This window comes from Sciurus carolinensis, chromosome 9 (genome assembly GCF_902686445.1).
Source record: "Sciurus carolinensis chromosome 9, mSciCar1.2, whole genome shotgun sequence".
Taxonomy (NCBI): Eukaryota; Metazoa; Chordata; class Mammalia; order Rodentia; family Sciuridae; genus Sciurus; species Sciurus carolinensis.
The window spans coordinates 128,527,180-128,546,107 of NC_062221.1; the positions used below are offsets into that span (position 1 = coordinate 128,527,180).

Here is an 18,928-nt window from a genome sequence, read left to right on the forward strand (position 1 = left end):
ATCTGGTTTCTCTCTGCTCTAAGGTTTATCTTCTGCACGGATGACTAGAAATTCAGAAATTCTGACTCTATCGATAGGTAAAATGCTCACTGTAAACATGATATTCTTCTTTCTCACTCTACAGAGGAATTGGGGATTAACTTTTTGGCTTTCCAAGTCATATTGCTCTTATTCAAGTTACCTAGACTTCATCTTCAGTTATTTTTTACTTATACAATCACTAAGTAGCAAAATAAAAGTGAATGATATGGTTCAATTAAGTCCATGTTCTAGATGCATAGATTTATTTAGATTTTTTCTGAGTGAAGATCCAAACATTTGAATAATTCCATGATAGGGATACCTGCAAGATGACCAATTCCAATCTTTTTCTTTTTCTTTTTCTTTCTTTCTTTTTTTTTTTTTTTTTAATCAGTGTCCTCAGTTTTTCTTCTTTTTTTGGGGGGGTGGTCATAAGAGTTATACAGTATAATAGGTTTTTTTGTGGCATATTTGAACAGGTACCTAACATCTTTGATCAGTTTCATTTTCCAGTAACTCTACTTCTCTACTTCTCCCTCCACTGATCATCTTACACTACCTTACTGATCTCCCATCTATTTTCAATGAGATCCTTTTTTACCTCTCTACAATTTCCACATATAACAGACAACATACCACTCTTGACTTAATATAGGATTGTATATATATCTCTATAGTATTCTGACTTTCACTCTTTCAGGTAAATACCAAAGAGTGGTATACATGGATCACATGGTGGTTCCATTCCTCATCTTTTGAAGAAACTCCATACTGATTTCCATATTGACTATACTAATTTATATTCCCACCAACAGCATATAAAAGTTCCTTTCTCCCCAACATCCTCATCAGCATTTATTATTATTTGTATTCTTGATGATTGCCATTCTAACTGGAGTAATATAACCTCAGTTTAATTTTGATTTGCATTTCTTTCTCACCCTGCACAAATGTAAACACAAAATAGATCAAAGATTTAGGAATAAAGACCAGAAATATTACAATTGCTAGAAGAGAACATAGAAGAAATACTCCAACATGTAAGTATGTATAATGTTTTCCTCAGCTCCAGTCCTAAAGCTCCAGTGTAATACCAAGAATCAATAAGTGGGATGGCACCGAACTAAAAGGATCCTGCATGGCAAAGAAAACAGCAGCATGAATAGAGAACCCATGGAATGGGAGGAAACTTTGGGAACTCTTCTTCTGACAAATGATTAACTCAAAAACTCAACAAAAAAATAAAAAAAGAAAATCCATTTAATAAATAGTCTGATGAACTAAATCATCAACTCTCAAAAGAAGAAGTACATATAACCAACAATTATATGAAAAAATGTTCAATATTTCTAACCATCAAGGAAATGCCTATTCCATTTTCATATTCCTCTAACCAGTAGAAAAATGTCTTATGAAATATTTAAATTGTTCCCTTTGGATCATGTTCTCTTCAGTGAAAACACAAAGTGGAATAAAACTAATTGTCTAGCACCAAAAAGAAAATGTTTTTGAAAAATGTGAAAGATCATGAATGGAAAGAGAGCTTGGTTGAAAGTCCAGAAACAAACTCAAGTACATACGGAAATAGCATGTGTCATTGAAAGTGGCACCACCAACCCATGACTAAATGGCTAGGACGTTTAGTAGGTGGTGTTGGTGAAATCTGACCAATATATTGAAAAATGAAACTAGAGTACAACACAGTAACATGTACTCTAGGTGGATTAGTGACCTAAATGTGAAACATAAAGCTTTAAAATTAGAAAATGAGAATGTAGAATTTCTTTGCCATAAAGTTAGATCTTCCTTTAAAAATTACCAAATCATGAACCATACATTTAGCATTTACATTCAATTATATACACTACGCTGTAGGCATAGAAAAATGACAGTTTTCGAGATGAAATTTACATTGTCTAAAAATATAAGGGACCTTATCAAGAATATGAAATGAACTGCTAATGAATCCGTAATATAAAGAGAAAACACAATAAAAAATTAAGTAGATATGGAAGAGAACATTTAGAACATAAATAAATGTTAATACATATTAAAGAAATAAAATAAGTTCAAAATCATTACTAATCACAGAAATGTAGGTTAAAACAATTTGATTTTTCTTTTACTTCTCAAATAAGTCATCTTAGGAGGTGAGATAACACCAAGTTTTATCAGAGTCGTGCCGTTTTAGGGTTTGAACTGGTGCAGGTGTTCTGGGACTAACATGTCAGTAATTAATAAAGTGAAAAATACACATGCCCTTCATGCCAGCAATTCAGATCTTGGGTTCTCACTGAGCCCATAGAAAACATGCTCATCGCAGCATTGTTGTAGTACAGAAAATCCGGTAGTAGACATGTTTATCACCTCCATGATAAAAGGGCAGACTCTTGGGTACGTGCCACATGGAATATTGTGCAGCAATTTAAAAACGATGGTCTGAATGTAAACATCATAGCACACATGGGCCACTTGACACAGATCATGCTGGGTGAAAAAACTTTAAGAAGATATAGTATAAAATAATATCATTTACATATAGTTAAAATAGATACTAGATTGACCAACTCTTATGAATTTTGCTGGATGAAATAGGATGGGTACATATAGAATAACATAAATCCCAACATGTCTGCAAGTGAGAGGTGTAAATGATAATAGAAGTAAAAGAGAATAAATTAATATGCTCTACAAAAATGATAAAAAGAACAAAAACAGAAAAGAGCCTGTAACCACAATTGACAATCAAATATAAATAAGCAAGTATGTTAGGCCCAACACTTGAAGAAAAATGTATGAGCAGAGGTTGTTTGTGTACCTGCATGAAAATTACTGGTATACATAGTCAACTTTCTTAAGTTTTTGCTTTTTCTAGCTTTGTCCCTTCCCCATAAGACCCAAAATCTATGGAGTTTTGTCCCATACTGTTGGTTGACTCCCAAGACCCCAGTTCATAAATCTTTTTTCCTTATCTACCTTCAGCTAAGTGCCCACCTATCATACTGATAGTCAGGGGGATAGCCAAACAAACAGAAAGATAAAACATCCTTAAAAAGGTTCGAGGCTCTTGTTCACTTACCCTTCCTCTTTATTTTTTTTGTCCTGGAACATAAGCATGGTGTCAGTCATTCTCAGGGAAACACTTTGAAACCATGATTATGAAAGTCAAAAAGCAGAGTGGCTGCCTTTTGACTTTCATAATGATGACTGTCACAGGAAGACAGAAGAATTTGTTGATTTCTGATTTCCTAGGCAGTTATTATAGCTTTATCTGCTTCCTTCATACTATGGTTTGAATGCCCTCTCTAGAACTCATGATGAAATTCAATAGACATTACTGAAGTATTAAGAGGTGAGAACTTTATAAGGAGATTAGTTCATAGAGACTCTGTCCTCAGGAATGGATTAATGCCATTATCATAGCAATGGGTTAGTTATCATGGGAATGGGCTCTTGATAAAAAGGCATGTTCAGTAAGCTTCCTCTGTTTCCCTAGTGCTCACTTGTCTTTCCACCATATTATATCATAGCACCTTCCCTGACTTCTCAGTCTCCAAACCATCAACCAAATAAACTTCTGTGTGTTATAAATGTCTTAGTTCGTGGGATTCTGTTACAGTAGCAGAAAATGGACGAAGACACTAAAAGATTTCTCATTTCACTTATGTCAAAACTGTTAATTTTAGTTTTATTTCATACTAACTACAATACAAATTCAGAATCAAATCCATCACATCTGTATTAGAGCGTTAACCTTATGATAAGCTCCCTTTCACACTCTTCACCCCATTGTAATCCTTTATCCACACAAGATATGAAATTCTGGATTTTGTTTAGATATACATGTGGTTTATGTTTAGATATAAATCTAATAAATTTACTTATAAGGAACTAAGAAATATATAAGATTCAATTCTTGGATTCAATCAATAAAAAAAATATTTGTATACAAATTTGTGATCAACCAGCCTTTCAAGAGGATATGCACCCTGAATCAATGACAGCAGAAATAATAGAGGCCAGAATCCTTAAAGAATGAATTCTTTTATTAAGAAACTGACATTTTGTTCCATTTTGGTATATTCCAATTATACAGTCCTGTTATGCTCCTGCAGATAGCTACTGCACAGAGACAGGGGAAAAGATGAAAGAATTTATACTTGAAAAATGAACCAGATCAAATCTTGTGTCTTCAGTGGTATGATTGACTACATAGTCTCCTTCAAGTGCAAAGTCTTCTTTGATAATAACTCAGATGCCCAGTAGAAAGTAATTGATTTTTATTTTAGTTTACAGTTAATGATGGGAGGGTTCCATTTTACTTCATCTGGGAGTGGTCACATCCAGGGCAAAGGATTAACTCTGAAGATTAGCAGCAAGAGGAATAGCATCTTCTGTAACAAAATGGTCGGCAGCCACAGCAGCCAGAGGTGTATCCACAGCCGTAGCGGGAACCATAGCCATATCCAGAGCCATATCCAGAGCCGTATCCACAGCCAGAGCCCCAGCCACAGCCAGATCCATATCCACAGCTAGAGCCCCAGCCACAGCCAGAGCCCCAGCCAGAGCCCCAGCCACAGCCAGATCCATATCCACAGCCAGAGCCCCAGCCACAGCCAGATCTGTATCCACAGCCAGAGCCCCAGCCACAGCCAGATCTGTACCCACAGCCAGAGCCCCAGCCATAGTCAGATCCATATCCACAGCCAGAGCCACAGCCCCAGCCAGAGCCCCAGCCACAGCCTCCACAGGAGTTCCCGTAGTAGTTGCTGCACATGGTGTCAGGAGGTGAGATTTCAGCTGAAGGGTTGGAGGATATTTCTAAAGTGTGGATGTCACCCAGTCTTCCACCACCTTTATATACTAACAGGGTTGGGTGTGTCATGGCTCACATGGGCTCTATGCTCTCATTTTGCAAACATGTGCCTAAAATGAGTCCATTCTGTGTACAATCATTTTGTTTGGAATTCATAATTTACTTATTGCTTCCTTAGGAATTTTCACAAGGCTTAAAAGAAAATAAGATTCATTAAACACCCAAGCTTAAACGACCATATGTTACTTTGATAATTGCATTTTATGAACAAGACATAGTGCATCATCAAAATATGTTTGGCCTCTATGTGTTTATCATTCTGCTCTTTCAAGATCTTGGAAATAGTCTATTACATAGATGTAATTACAATTAATACTTTTTTTCCCCCCTAATACTCTTCTTTCCTTTTCTTATTGCATTCTTTTTTATTCTTCTTGGTTTCTTTATCCCCTTTCCTAATACTGTGGTATTTCCATCACAGTCATTCTAAACACTATTCAAGTCTTTGGACAAAGAATTGATAATTTAGCATGCTCCATTCACTTCCTAAAACATGACCCTTCTCTGTGAAGGAGGCCTGTCCGTCACATACTTTTCAGGCAGGTTGTGACCATGTTTGCCTTCTTTGGGAAAAGTGATTTTTTTCACACTCTTGATGAATCACTTCTGGGAGATTCATTATTTAATCTGAGTTTAAACAAACACAAAACAAACATGGATTTTCCAAGAGTTTCCATTTAGAATGTGTAGATGCTGCGGGACAACAGCTTTTTTGTTTTAGATAAATACTTAAGTGCAAGGATATTTCTAGTTTAACTCAGAGTACTCAATAGGCTACTTTCATATTTCTGCTGTATATCCATGTTTCTCACTAACATGTAATCCATCAGTAATGAACATGTTCATTCTCCACAATACTTTATTGATTTAAATGCAACCTATCCTCTCTAAAAAGTACATTAAAATAACACCCACTTGTTCTACTTTTTATTGGATTCCTTGCAATTATAACATTTAATAAAAGTTATTTTATGGCACATATCAGTAGTTAATATTTTTTAATTTAATATCCTCTCACCCCACTCTTTCTGTATAAATAGGTTTCTCATCTATGATTTTCATTGAAAACTTTTAAAAACTTTTCTGTAAGTTTTTAGCTTGATGTGGATACCTTACCTTCAATCTGCACTTCTCAATGTTCACAAAAGGAATTTAAACCAAAGATCTCTGCACCTTCTGGAAACAATCAAGGGACAAAAACTGTCCAGTAGGTAAATTAGGAAAAGTTTGATATAAAAATTATTGAACTATAACAAAGAATTGCTGTAAGTTATCAAGAAACTCTGTAAGAACTGCGGGAGAATTCTCAAAAAAGAAAAATCTTCAGTATTGTACTCATTTGATGATTATGTTGGAAAATTGCTGTGCTATACTAAATAATAGTGTTACGTTTAGATCTCTTGTGTGGAAGGCTTGGCCCCTATTGAAGTAATATTCAGAGTCAGGTGGCTTTAGGGAAGTGATTGAATTATAAGGATTCTGATCTCCTCAGTAGATTAATCCATTGATAGCTGGATTGACTATGGGGAGGTGTGGAGGCCGTGAAAGAAACAAAGATACAATTTGATTAAAATGAATAGGTCCTTGGGGTGTGTCCTTGGGGACTGCATCTTGTCCCCAGACCCTTCTCTCTCTCTCTCTCTCTCTCTGTCTCTCTCTCTCTCTCTCTCTCTCTCTCTCTCTCTCTGTTTCTGGGCCACCATGAGGTATGCAGAGTTGCTCTGTCATTCCCTTTTGCATAACGTTCCTGGTTTGGAGCCAGTTAACCATGGACTGAAACTTCTGGAACCTCTGAAACTGATCCAAAATTAATCTTTCCTCCTCTCAGTTGCTTTTTGCAGGTATTTGTCAGAACTATGAAAAGCTGACTAACACAAATAGTGTATTGTACACTTAAAAATTTGTGAAGAATGAATCTGTCAGGTTAAGTATTTCTGCCCTTGGGGGAAGAAAGAAATAGCATATGAGGAAGCTTTGAAGGGTGATAGATATATTTATAACCATGATTGTGGAGAGAGATGGTTTCATAGGTATATGTTCAAACTAAGAAAATTATATATGTTAAACATGGGTACTCTTCTGTATATCAATGATATCTCACAGAAACTTTTTTTAAAAAGCATTCTGCTGTCATGTATAATTAATTAGAACAAATGAAAATTGAAAAAAAAATAAGAAGAAAAAAAAGAAATCTTGCTCTGCAGTCACAGAGAAAGCAGGAGCAGTGTTGGGAAGACAGGTGGTAATTAAGTGATCATCTAACTTTTCCACCTCCTGCATCTTCAACTCCTTCCAGCACTGCATCTGAAAACCTCAGGAAGACCTGTGCCTTCTTCAAGTCCAGGCATGTCCTCTGTGGGGAAAGCTGAATCTTGTGCTCAGACTTACGGAGGAATGCTGAAAGAAATCCCATCTATTACCAAGTGCACATGTTGAAGGGTGAGTTTGGATTAGAAAGGCAGTAATTTGTAATTTGGTAATTGATTCAGTCTCTCTTCCAAGTTCCAGAGACTCAGTAGTACAAAGAGCTTTCCCCAAGAAAGTGTTCATGTCCTGATTGAGATATTTACCAATTGGATGACCATGGACAATATCCTCAACCTATGACCCTCAGTTTTGTAACCACTAAATTGGAATAGATATAACTGCATGTATTTAGAATTTTTATCAAGAGAACCTTATACATCACTGAGAAAATATATTCTCTTTTCCACCCTTCTTTTAACTAGATATGAACATCCCTTAAAAGCAACTACTTTTCAAATTTTTCTGTGTACTTGAATTGATGTATTCATTTACTGAAATTGTAAGATTTGCTTATTTGTAATATCCTTTGTAAACATTGAGAAGTGCAGATTGAAGGTAAGCTATCCACATCAAGTTAAAAACTTACAGAAAAGTTTTTAAAAGTTTTCAATGAAAATCATAGACACACACTTACATAAGCAACAATATGCTTACATATGACATATATATACATCAGTACTTTTCCTGATAAATTTTCAAAGGTGACCAGATTCCCCCAAACAATGAACTACAGTGATTGAGCTCAGTAAACATTGTGAAACCATTTTTATATCATTCAGTGTTTTATGCAGAATCAAGCAATAAGTCATAGGACTTGGCTCTAGCATATTTTGAAACTTGGTAACCTCATGTGAATTATCATCACCAACTAAAATTACTACTGAAATTACAAATTGAAATTACCAGTAGCTAATTTGAGAACACACCTATGTATTAAATGGGAAGAAAGTACTTTTTCATTCCCAGAGAGTCACGGAAATGCTATGTGAAAGCTAAGTCAGGCTCTTTTAGAAAGTATGACATACTGTATGAAGGACTTCAGTAGAGATAAGCAATGAGTCATTGCAAAGCAGCCCTCCAGAATCACGAGTTCATACTTTGAAGTTGCTCTGAGAATCACACTGATAGCAAATAAAGGTTTCCCCTTTTTACTCCCTTTCTGTTTTTAAGATTTTATACTTTAATTCACCATTTGAAATCCTATATATTTATTGTACTCAATATAATAGACTATATGTATACATAATACAGAAAGACTATATTAATCTATTTAACACATGCATCATTTCAAATATTTATCATGTTTTAGTGGTGAGGACACTTATAATTTGCTATCTTAGCAAACATTCACTATATAATTTGAATCGTTAGCTCCATTCGCCACCCTAAACAGTAGATCTGCAGAACTTATTCATTTTATGACTGATGGTTTGTAATCTTTAACCCAAACCTCCCCTTTCTCCTACTACCAGCCCCTAACAACCACCATCTACTCTCTGAGTTTGACTTTGCTAAGTTCACATATAAGTGAGATCTCGTGCTGTTTGTCTTTCTTTAACTATTTTATTTCACTGAACTTAACAGTTCTTCAAGTTCATCTGTATCACCATGAATAACAGAATATCTTTAGTCTTTACAAAATTTGATAAATATTCCACTGTGCCCATCTCATTTATGCACTCATCCACTAAAGGTCATTGCATTTTGCTCTATATCTTAGCTCTTCTGAACATGCTACAATGAACAGGGAGGTGTAGATAAATATGTCCTTAGAATATTCCCAGAAGCAGGACTCCTGGATCATATTTTAGTTCTATTTTTATTTTCTTATAAAATACCAGATCTGTTATTCATCATGAATGTACTAATTTACATTCTCATCAACTGTGTAGAGGGGTCCCATTTTAAAATATCTTATTTTAAAAATCTTTTTCATAACAGTCATTCTAACAGGTGTAATGTGATATGTCACAGTTGTTTAAATTTGCCTTTCCCTGACAACAAGTTATCCTGAGCTTTTTTTTTATTGTATGTCTGTTGAACACTTGTAAAAAAAAAAAAAAAAGATTATTCTGATTCATTGCTGATTTTTAATTAGATTATATTTTTTTATATTGACTGATTAAATTTCATGTGTATTTTGGTTACTAATCCAAAATCAGAAGTGTGGTTTGAAAATAACCCTTCCCGTCTTTTGGTTTTCTATTCACTCTTGACTTTTTTCCTTTGTCAGGTGATAGTTTTTTGGTTTGTTTTGATTAGAAAATATAATTAATTTACATTTAAGATTTAGATATAACAGAGAAACAACATGTATCCCATTTGTTTACAATAAAAAAAAAGATTTAGGTATGAACTTACTGATGGCATTTCTTACATTGTTTTCTATATCATTTTTGTTTCTTTTCTGTCTTCCTTTGTGAGGAGATGATTTTGTATGGTGGTTACATGAATCCCAGAATACTTCCTTATATTCCTTTAAGAACTAAAATAGACCCTAGTTATTATTGCATTATCCTTAACCAAACCCATGAATTCTTCTACCAAGAATTTACTGATCAGCCTCTCTCTTTCCTTTGCTCAGGGTTTCAGTTTTCTACATGACTTCATAGAAATTCAGAAATACTAGCTCTAACAGCAGGTAGATTGCATCAAAGTTCACTGTGAATGTAATACTCTTCGGTTTGATGTTACCAAGGATGGAGCATTATATTCCTGGATTTCCAGGTCATTGTAGAGTCAGGTTCTCTAGACAGTATCTTCATTTATTCTGTATTACAAATCATTAAATTCCCAAAGTAGAGATGAGTGAGAAAGATCAATTAATTTAGCATTTGTTTTGAATGTTCAACTTTGCTCTGTCATTTCCATTAAGCAGAGATCTAGCTGATCTTTTAGACAACTCTTACTGGAAACAGAGAGGGAGTCAATTCCATTTTCACCCTCCTCTAACCATTTCTTTTCAAATTCTTGTCTGGAAAAGTCTATTTCTCTTTAAATTTCTACCCATTATTCTAATTCTCTCTTTCTTTTTATGGAAGCAGAGCTGAACAAAATTAATTCCCTGTCACATACAAAAGAAACTTTTTGTAATATGCAAAGGGACATCAGTACAAAGAAAAGAACTCAGGAAAGAGACAAATAATGTGTAATACTAACACGGAGACACCACGTAAAGGCAGCACCACCCATGAATGGCAGGGAAGGAGCTGTTTAGTAGGCCATGTAGGAGAAAAGTACCACATGAAACAGTGGCTTCCAGGAGGATTAGCATTCCAAACAGGAAACGTAAAATTAAACCCTGAGAAGTAAAATGTAGAATGTTGACATACAGCTAGAGTAAGTTTGTATTCTGGAAATACATGCAAAATCACAAATAACATTTTCAAATTTTGTGTTCTTTTATGCACACTATGGACAAAGATAAATGATCGTTTAGAAGACAACATTGATGAGGGAGTCTATCAAGAGCATAAAATAATTTCCTACTTACCATTAACAAAAAGAGACACAAATTGCAAAAGGGGCCTGAGGACATAAAAGAGAAAATTGAAAATAGAAACCTGTATTGGAAGAAATAAAAATTGTTTCAATCTATCAGCTATCAAAGCAATATAAATATTTACCATGTCATACCATTTTCAATTGTCAAACAAGTCACATTAGAAGGTTAGATAAGGCCATGTGTGGACAATTTTGAGGACATGGTAAGTGCAATTGTACAGTTCGCACTGTTGGGAAGCCTCCAGAGCACTCTGGCCATACTCACTAAAGTTGAACACACACACACAGTTAGTCACAGCAGTTCAGATCTTGAGTTGATGCCCACAGAAGTCCACAGGGAGCGTGTTTGGTGCATCAATAATATGTCGAAGAGACCTGGAGTAGCACATGTGTACTCTGAGATAATAGAGTGAAAAATCTTGTATATGTACCCTCAGGATTCCATAAAGTAATAAGAAATAACATAAAAATAATAAAACTCAATTTTTTCTTCATTTTTTGTTCTTCCTCATTCATGCCATAAGACAATAATTAGAAACAATGATTTCTAATTATAGAAACAGATGGATCTTTCAACCCAAATCATTCTGAGTAGAAAAGTTTTTTTTTAAAAAAAAAGACATAATAATATTTTTATGTTTCTTTGAATGTATATGACAAGTATCTTAAATGCTTGGGACCAAATTGTTGTGAATGACTGATATTTGCATGTACTTAATCAGATATCTCAGAAGAGTATCCATGACTAAACACAAAATTCATGTATGTTCCAAACACACTGTGATGGTATAAATATCAGGTATCCCCTAAAAGTTCATGAATACGGCAATGCAAGAAAGTTGAGAGTCAAAATGATAGAAGTTGTGAGGACCTTAATCAGTGTGTTAATCCCTAATAGGTAACTGTGAGCAGGTAGGGTGTGGCCAGAGGAAGTAGGTCCATGCAATCGTGTCCTTGGGGTTTATGATCTGTCTAGGAGGGGAGCTCTCTATCTGTCTGCTTCCTGATGGCCATGTTCTGACCTGCCTTCCTCCACCACATTCTTCCACCATGATGTTCTGCCTCACCTTGGGTCCCAAACAATGAAGTCGACCATCTAAAGTCTAAGACCTCTGAAACCAAGAGCCCCTAGATAAACTTTTCCTACTCTAGATGATCTTTTCAGGTCTTTAGTTTACAGCAGCAAAAAAGCTGACTGAAACACCCACCTAATACACATAAGCAAAAGCACATGTGGCACATTATTTTTAAAACTCATTTGTAAAAAATAAATTTTTATTAGATAGAATTTTCCAGTTAACCAAGATCAAAAAAGTTCGAACTTAGAGGTTTTTAAGGATTAAATTTTGTAATTGGGAGTACACAAGTATGTTATGACCCCTCTTGGGACTTCAGTGGGATGAAATGATTTCCCTACATATAAAATAGTATAAATAATAAAATGACTGTGAGTGACTTAGGTAATGAAAAAGGGAATGAAGAGAATTACAAGAGAATCAATCAGATGACATGTTAAACAATAAGTAAAAATGGAAATGTGTGAACCTATGATAATGCAATAGAAATAAGAGAATATATTGAGATAAGCCCCTACCCTTGAGGGAAATTATATGTGAAGACATAAATTGTGCACCTCCCAAACTAGAATTACGGAAACACATACACCCATGCTCTTAAGCTTTTTTCCCTCAGGCTTTTATCCTTTCCCTTGGTAGCCAAGACCTGTGGGACTTTGGCACACTGGGGCTGGCAGCCATATTGTCCAGTGGGTCTTCCTATTCCACTCTTTGATTCATGCAGACATGAATTTTGGAGTGTGATACTTGTTTTCATGTTAGCTGTAAAGGTAGTAAACTAACTTTAATGAAGTAGAAAACATGAAAAAGCAGTACTATTTAGATCTAACCTATGTATGAATATATACATACATTTATATTTATGCATATCTGTGGCCAACAAAAGTTGAAAACAAAAATCCAAAAGCAATCGGTGACAGTGATACAAAGGAGGTCAGACATCTTAGTAAATAAATTATTAGGAAAGTGCTATTTTTGTTCCATTTTTTGTACAGGCCTATTACACAGTCCTTCTGTGCTTCTGAAGATAACTACAGTACAATACAAAGAGAAGGACATAAGAATTTATGTTTGAACATTCAACAAAACACCATCTGTCTTCAGTGATGTGATGGAACTAGTCAATCCACTTCAAGTTCACACAGGTATTGTGATGTTAATGCAGCAGTCCAGCACATAATAATCAATCTTTTCTTCAGTTGGAAGCTAATGGATGGGGGGATTTCAATTGAACTTGCAGGTGGAGTGGTCATTTCAAAGGCAAAGGATGGCTTGTTGTGATGATTAGCAGCAAGAGGAATAGCATCTTCTGTAGCTGCAGCAGCCAGAGCCATATCCACAGCCACAGCGGGAGCCATATCCCCATCCAGAGCCACAGCCACAGCCAGAGCCACAGCCTGAGCCACATCCACAGCCTGATCCATATCCACAGCCTGATCCATAGCTACAGCCTGAGCCACAGCCACAACCAGATCTGTATCCACAGCCTGAGCCACAGCCACAACCAGATCTGTATCCACAGCCACAGCCATATCCACAGCCAGAGCCACAGCCCCAGTTAGAGCTGCAGCCAGAGCCACAGCCCCAACCAGAGCCGCAGTCGCAGCCTCCACAGGAGTTCCCGTAGTAGTTGCTGCACATGGTGTCAGGAGATGAGGTTTCAGTTGCGGGGTTGGAGGATATTTCTGAAGTTGAATGTCACCCACCTTTTTATACCAACAGGGTTGGGTGTGTCATAGCTCTCATGGGCTCTTGTCTCATTTTACAATCATGTGCCTAAACTGAGTTCCTGTGTGCACACTCATTTTGATAGGAATCATAATCTAGTTCCTGATGTTCTAGGTATTTTCATAACCTTGAAGGAAATAAAGGTACATTTTCTAACCTCACACACTTATGTAAATGTAATTTTATCTTCCATGATTTCATTCATGACCATGACATAATGGAACACATCACCAAAATATGTGACCTATATATATGTGTGTTTGATTATTAGTCTACTCACTAATTCACTTGGAAATTATGTATTTTTAAATTCTGGGGAAAGATTATTTTAAAAGACATATAGAAATATTTTTATATTATTTTAAATATGTAATACAGGTCGAGTACTAATCTTAAATGCTTGGAAACTAATTGTGGAGTGTTGATTTTGCAGTGTTGGTATGTGCATGATGAAAAGTTTTGGAGATGGTACCCTTGCCTTAGCACAAAATTCATGTTTGTTCCAAACACATCCAATGCACATAACTGGAAGCTAATTTTTTTGCATTGTTTTATGCATTTTATGCCTCATTTCCCAACTATAAAAATCAAAATTTTGAATTTGAAGGATTTCAAACGGCAAATCTTCTTGCTTTTATATTTCTCCTTTTCATTGGTCCATATTAATCATACAGAATCCTGGATTTCACTGTGGTATTTTCTCATATACATCAATACACAATTTTATCAATTTCACTCCAGATGCCTCCCCTATGTCTTCCTACTCCCTCTCCTTGTCCCCTTTCTCTACCCTAATCGTCTGCCTTTCATTTTCATGGAGTCCCTCTTCATTTTCCCTGTTCCTCAAGATTTTACTTATGAGAGAAAATATCAACTTTTATTTCTTATTTCACCTAACATTTTGGTTCCCAGATCCATCCATTTTCCTGAAAATGACATAATTCCATTCTTCTTTATAGTTGAGTTAAACTCCATTGATATATAAAGATGTTTTCTTCATCAATTCTGTCAGCAGACACCTCCACTGATTCTATCATTTGACTAATGCAAATTGTACTACAATAAACATGAGTATGCGTGTATCTCTAAAGTGTGCTGCCTTTAATTCTTTTGGATAAACAACAAGCAGTGGTACAGTTGAATCATATGGTAGTTCTATTTCTAGCTCCTTGATGGCCCTCCACACTGATTTCCGTAGTGGCTGAACTAATGTACATTCCCACGGTATGTAAAGTTCCTTTCCCCCATTCTCATAAACAGTCTTTGTTATTTGAATTTTTGATAATTGCCATTCTAACTGGATTGAGATGGAATCTCATTGTAGTTTGTTTTGCATTTCCTGATGGCCAAAGATATTGAACATTTTTTGATCTATTTGTTGACCATTTGCAGTTCCTCTTTAGAGAAATGTCTATTTAGTTCACTCTCCCAATTCATTGACTGAGTCATTTGTGTATTCAATGTTGAGTGTTTGGATTCCTTTCATATTCTGGATATTAATCATCTGACAGAAAAATAACTATCAAAGATTCTCCTCCATTCTATCACTTATCTCTTCACTCTGTTGACAGTTTCCTTTGCTGTGCAGAATCTTCTTAAAAAATTTATTAAGTCTTGTTCTTATTTCCTTGGTTATAGGTGCCCTATTCAGGAAGTCTTTGCTTGTGCCTGAAGATTTTATAATTAGGAGTACTCAACCAATATAATGACAACCCCTCTTAGGATTCTAGTGAGATTAAATGATCTACCTATATATAAAATAGCATAAATAAGAAGATGACTGTGAGTGACAGATGATAATGAAAATGAGAATAAAAGAGAATTACGAGAGAATAAATCAAATAATATTAATTGAAAAGCAAAAATTAAAAAGATCCCTGTGTGAACCTATAATAATATAAAAAAAATACAGTATATTGAGGAAATATCTATATCTATCTATCTATACATCTATATCCAAATATATTGACATGTAGATATAGATATATATATATATGAAGAATCAATTTTGAAGCAGCTCAAGCTAGAACTAATGATGGACAAACACCATGTACTTCAGTGTTTGTTTCTTTGGGCTTTTATCCTTTCCTCTGGGACCCATGACCTATGGAACTTTGGCAATTCCCATAGCAAGATTGGAGAACTTGCAGAGCCTTGCCCTTAATATTTTCTTATGCAATTGTCATGGACTTTCAGATTCACCCTGAGATTTCTTGTCTCGCATTATTTTTTAAAAATATTTCAACATTAAATAAATATAATTGCTTTAAATTAATATCATTACCATGATTCTAAACCAGTATGAACCAGTCACTTTTGCACTAATGCATTAGCTTCATAACTAAATTTTATTTCTCACTGATCTTCCTATTCTAACCCTTTGTTCACATAAGATATTAAAAATTGGGGTATAATATTTATTTTTGTGTGAGCTGTCAGTGAAATGAATGAACTTTAAAAGAATTAGGAAATATGTGGGAGGGATAATATTTGGATCCAACCAATACAAAAACATTTACTTATCATAAGCTGTGGTCAACAAACTTGCCAGGAGATTAATTATCCAAACGTTATAGGTGACACTGATGAAAAGGAGACCAGATTTCTTAGGGAATATATTATTTTATTAAGAAAGAGTTATATTTGTTCCATTTTAATATATGCCAATTTCAAAGTCCTTTTAAGTTTCAGAAAATAGCTATAGTACAGAGAGAAAGAAGCTTACAAGATGTACATTTGAAAAGTCAACAGCATAACATTTGCCCTCAGTGATGTGATGAAACTAGTCAGAGGTTTTGATGTTAATTCAGGTGCCCGGCAGATAAGAGCCCATCTTCAGTGTAAAGTTAATGAATGGTGGGATTTCAATTGAACTTGTTGTCGGAGTGTGGTCTTTTCAAGCCAGAAGGATGAATTGTTGCAATAATTAACAGCAAGATGATTAGCATTTCCTGTAGGAAAATGATCGGTAGCATCCAGAGTTGTTTCCACAGCCAGAGCGGGAACCATATCCACAACCATATCCATATCCTGAGCCGTATCCACAGCTAGAGCCACAGCCAGAGCCACAGCCAGAGTTGCATCCACAGCCAGAGCCACAGCCTGAGCCACAGCCTGAGCCACAGCCAGAGCCACAGCCAGAGCCACAGCCTGAGCCACAGCCTGAGCCACAGCCTGAGCCGTATCCAGAGCTGTATCCACAGCCAGAGCCACAACCTGAGCCATAGCCACAGCCTGAGCCACATCCATAACGAGAGCCCCAGCCAGAGCTGTATCCACAGCCAGAGCCGCAGCCGTAGCCTCCACAGGAGTTCCCGCAGTAGTTGCTGCACATGGTGTCAGGAGGTGAGGTTTCAGTTGAGGGGTTGGAGGATATTTCTGAACTGTGAATGTTGTCGCCCAGTCTTCCACCACCTTTATATACTCACTGGGATAGATGTGTCATATGTTATGTGGGTTCTCGTGTCTCATTTTACAACCAGGCACCTAAAATGAACTCATTTTGTGCACAATTTGTTAGGAATTCATGACTTATTTGTAGCTTGCCTAGAGTTTTCACAAGCCTGCAAAGATAATAAAGTTTCATTTTTAAACACCCAAGCGTATACATCTGTAATTTTATCTTCCATAATTTCAGTTCTTGGTCGTGACAAAACAGAACATAATCCCAAAACATGTTTGACCTATATATATGTGTGTTTGCGTGTCACTTTGTTCTCGGAAACAATCCATTAAATAATACTGTCAGTAGCCAATAGTATTATTATCAACAGAAGTCGCAGCAAAACCAGCAGTAACGTTAGAATCAACTTAATTTCTCTCTTTGCTTTCTTCATCCTTGGTTTTTCCCATCAAAATGAGTCTAAGTTACTTTTTGTGGATTGTGACCAAAGAACTCAGAATTTCAATATAAATGTTTAGCTTCTCTCTGAAGGAAACCTTGTCCAGTACCTCCAACTCCAGAGAGTTTATGACCTTTTCCTCCTTTTGTGCTGCATTTTTGTTGAATTCCTCATGGGTCAGTTGTATAAGGAGGTTTATTATTTTCCGAGGATTTTAATTCAAAGTGTTGAAAATATTTTCATAATATAAACTTTTTCTTATTGAATCCAATTAAGATCAATTCTTAAGCACAAGTCATTTTTTAAGATTACTCAAATTACTATAATCTTTATGTGTGATATCAATGATTCCACTAAAATATAATCAATTAATAATTAATACTTCCAGATTATTAGGTTCAGTGGGATATTTTGATTCACCTGTACAAAATTTCAATTTTAAGGAAAAAGCATTAACAACCTGTAGTACAGAAAGGCAATTATAATAAATACTAATTCATTACTAAATGAGTGGATTTTAGTGTTTTTAGCACAAAAAAATATGCTTATGGCATTCGTATACATGTTAATTAGGTTGTTTTAGTCATTCCACACAGGTTTCTTCATTTTAGTCTTACCTGTGTGCTGCAAAATAATATTTGAATAAGAATATTTACTTATACTACTTTTCTTGGATTCTTCCAAAAGTGACATCATTAGTTGACCTTTCATTGAGATTACTTATTTGCCTTCTCTTTAATTTCATATCACCTTCTCCCTTTTTTTTTTTTTTAAGTACATGACCTCTCTCATTCAAACTCTTTCTTGAATTTCCTCATATTGGGCCTTATTTTTGGCTATCTAACCTTGCATCTTTGCTTCTCTCTTTACCTACTAGGAAATTTTACATACTACCTTTGACTTAACCATCACATGTACATAAATGACTCCTAAAACTTAATTATTTTGTATCAATCTGTGTCCAATCCAGAGATATAAACCATATAATAGGTCATTCAGGAGAGTATAATATAAAAAGCTATTAGATTATGAATAAAATAAAATAAAATGAGGAAATTTAATATGGTACACTGTGGGAAAAGGCTCATTTCTAATTTTAATGCCTCTTATTTCCTTTTAGGTCACATTACTCTAAGTAGGATTTACAGTGCAATATTAAAAAGAGTGGGACAAGGATTAGAAGATGGCAGGGCAGAGTTAGGCAGTGATCCTCAACCCCTCCACAACACAGAAAGAGGACAGAGAAGGAACAACTGAACAGAGAGAACTTTACTACAAATTTATGTCTGGATTAGAGGAACTGTAGAGAAGAGTAATAACAATAAACAACTAGTTTATTGTTTTTCATAAGGTTGAATACTATCTGATTTGCTCTGAATTGATTGCAATAAATAGAGTTCAGATCTTCTCTCAAATTAGTGCTGATAACCAAAGGAGCAGAGAAAAAACACTGTGTGAAAGTATCAATGCCTAGTTATTCATCAAGCCCAGGACTTATAAGAAATAAGCTGACATAATAGTCTCTTGCACTTAAAAAAAGTGATAATCATCCCAATAGATGGGTAGACATATGA

General features: G+C 35.3%; 1 protein-coding gene across 1 annotated transcript; it reads right to left on the reverse strand.

The window, feature by feature from the left end:
* Positions 1–4,390: 4,390 nt before the first annotated feature.
* LOC124993757 (keratin-associated protein 21-1-like) lies at positions 4,391–4,798 on the reverse strand. The gene has a single exon (XM_047565533.1). The coding sequence runs from the start codon at positions 4,796–4,798 to the stop codon at positions 4,391–4,393; it is 408 nt and encodes a 135-aa protein (XP_047421489.1).
* Positions 4,799–18,928: the final 14,130 nt, after the last annotated feature.

Bases quoted from the DNA above. Each gene is read 5' to 3' on its own strand.
- LOC124993757 (XM_047565533.1), bottom strand. From the start codon at position 4,798: ATGTGCAGCAACTACTACGGGAACTCCTGTGGAGGCTGTGGCTGGGGC.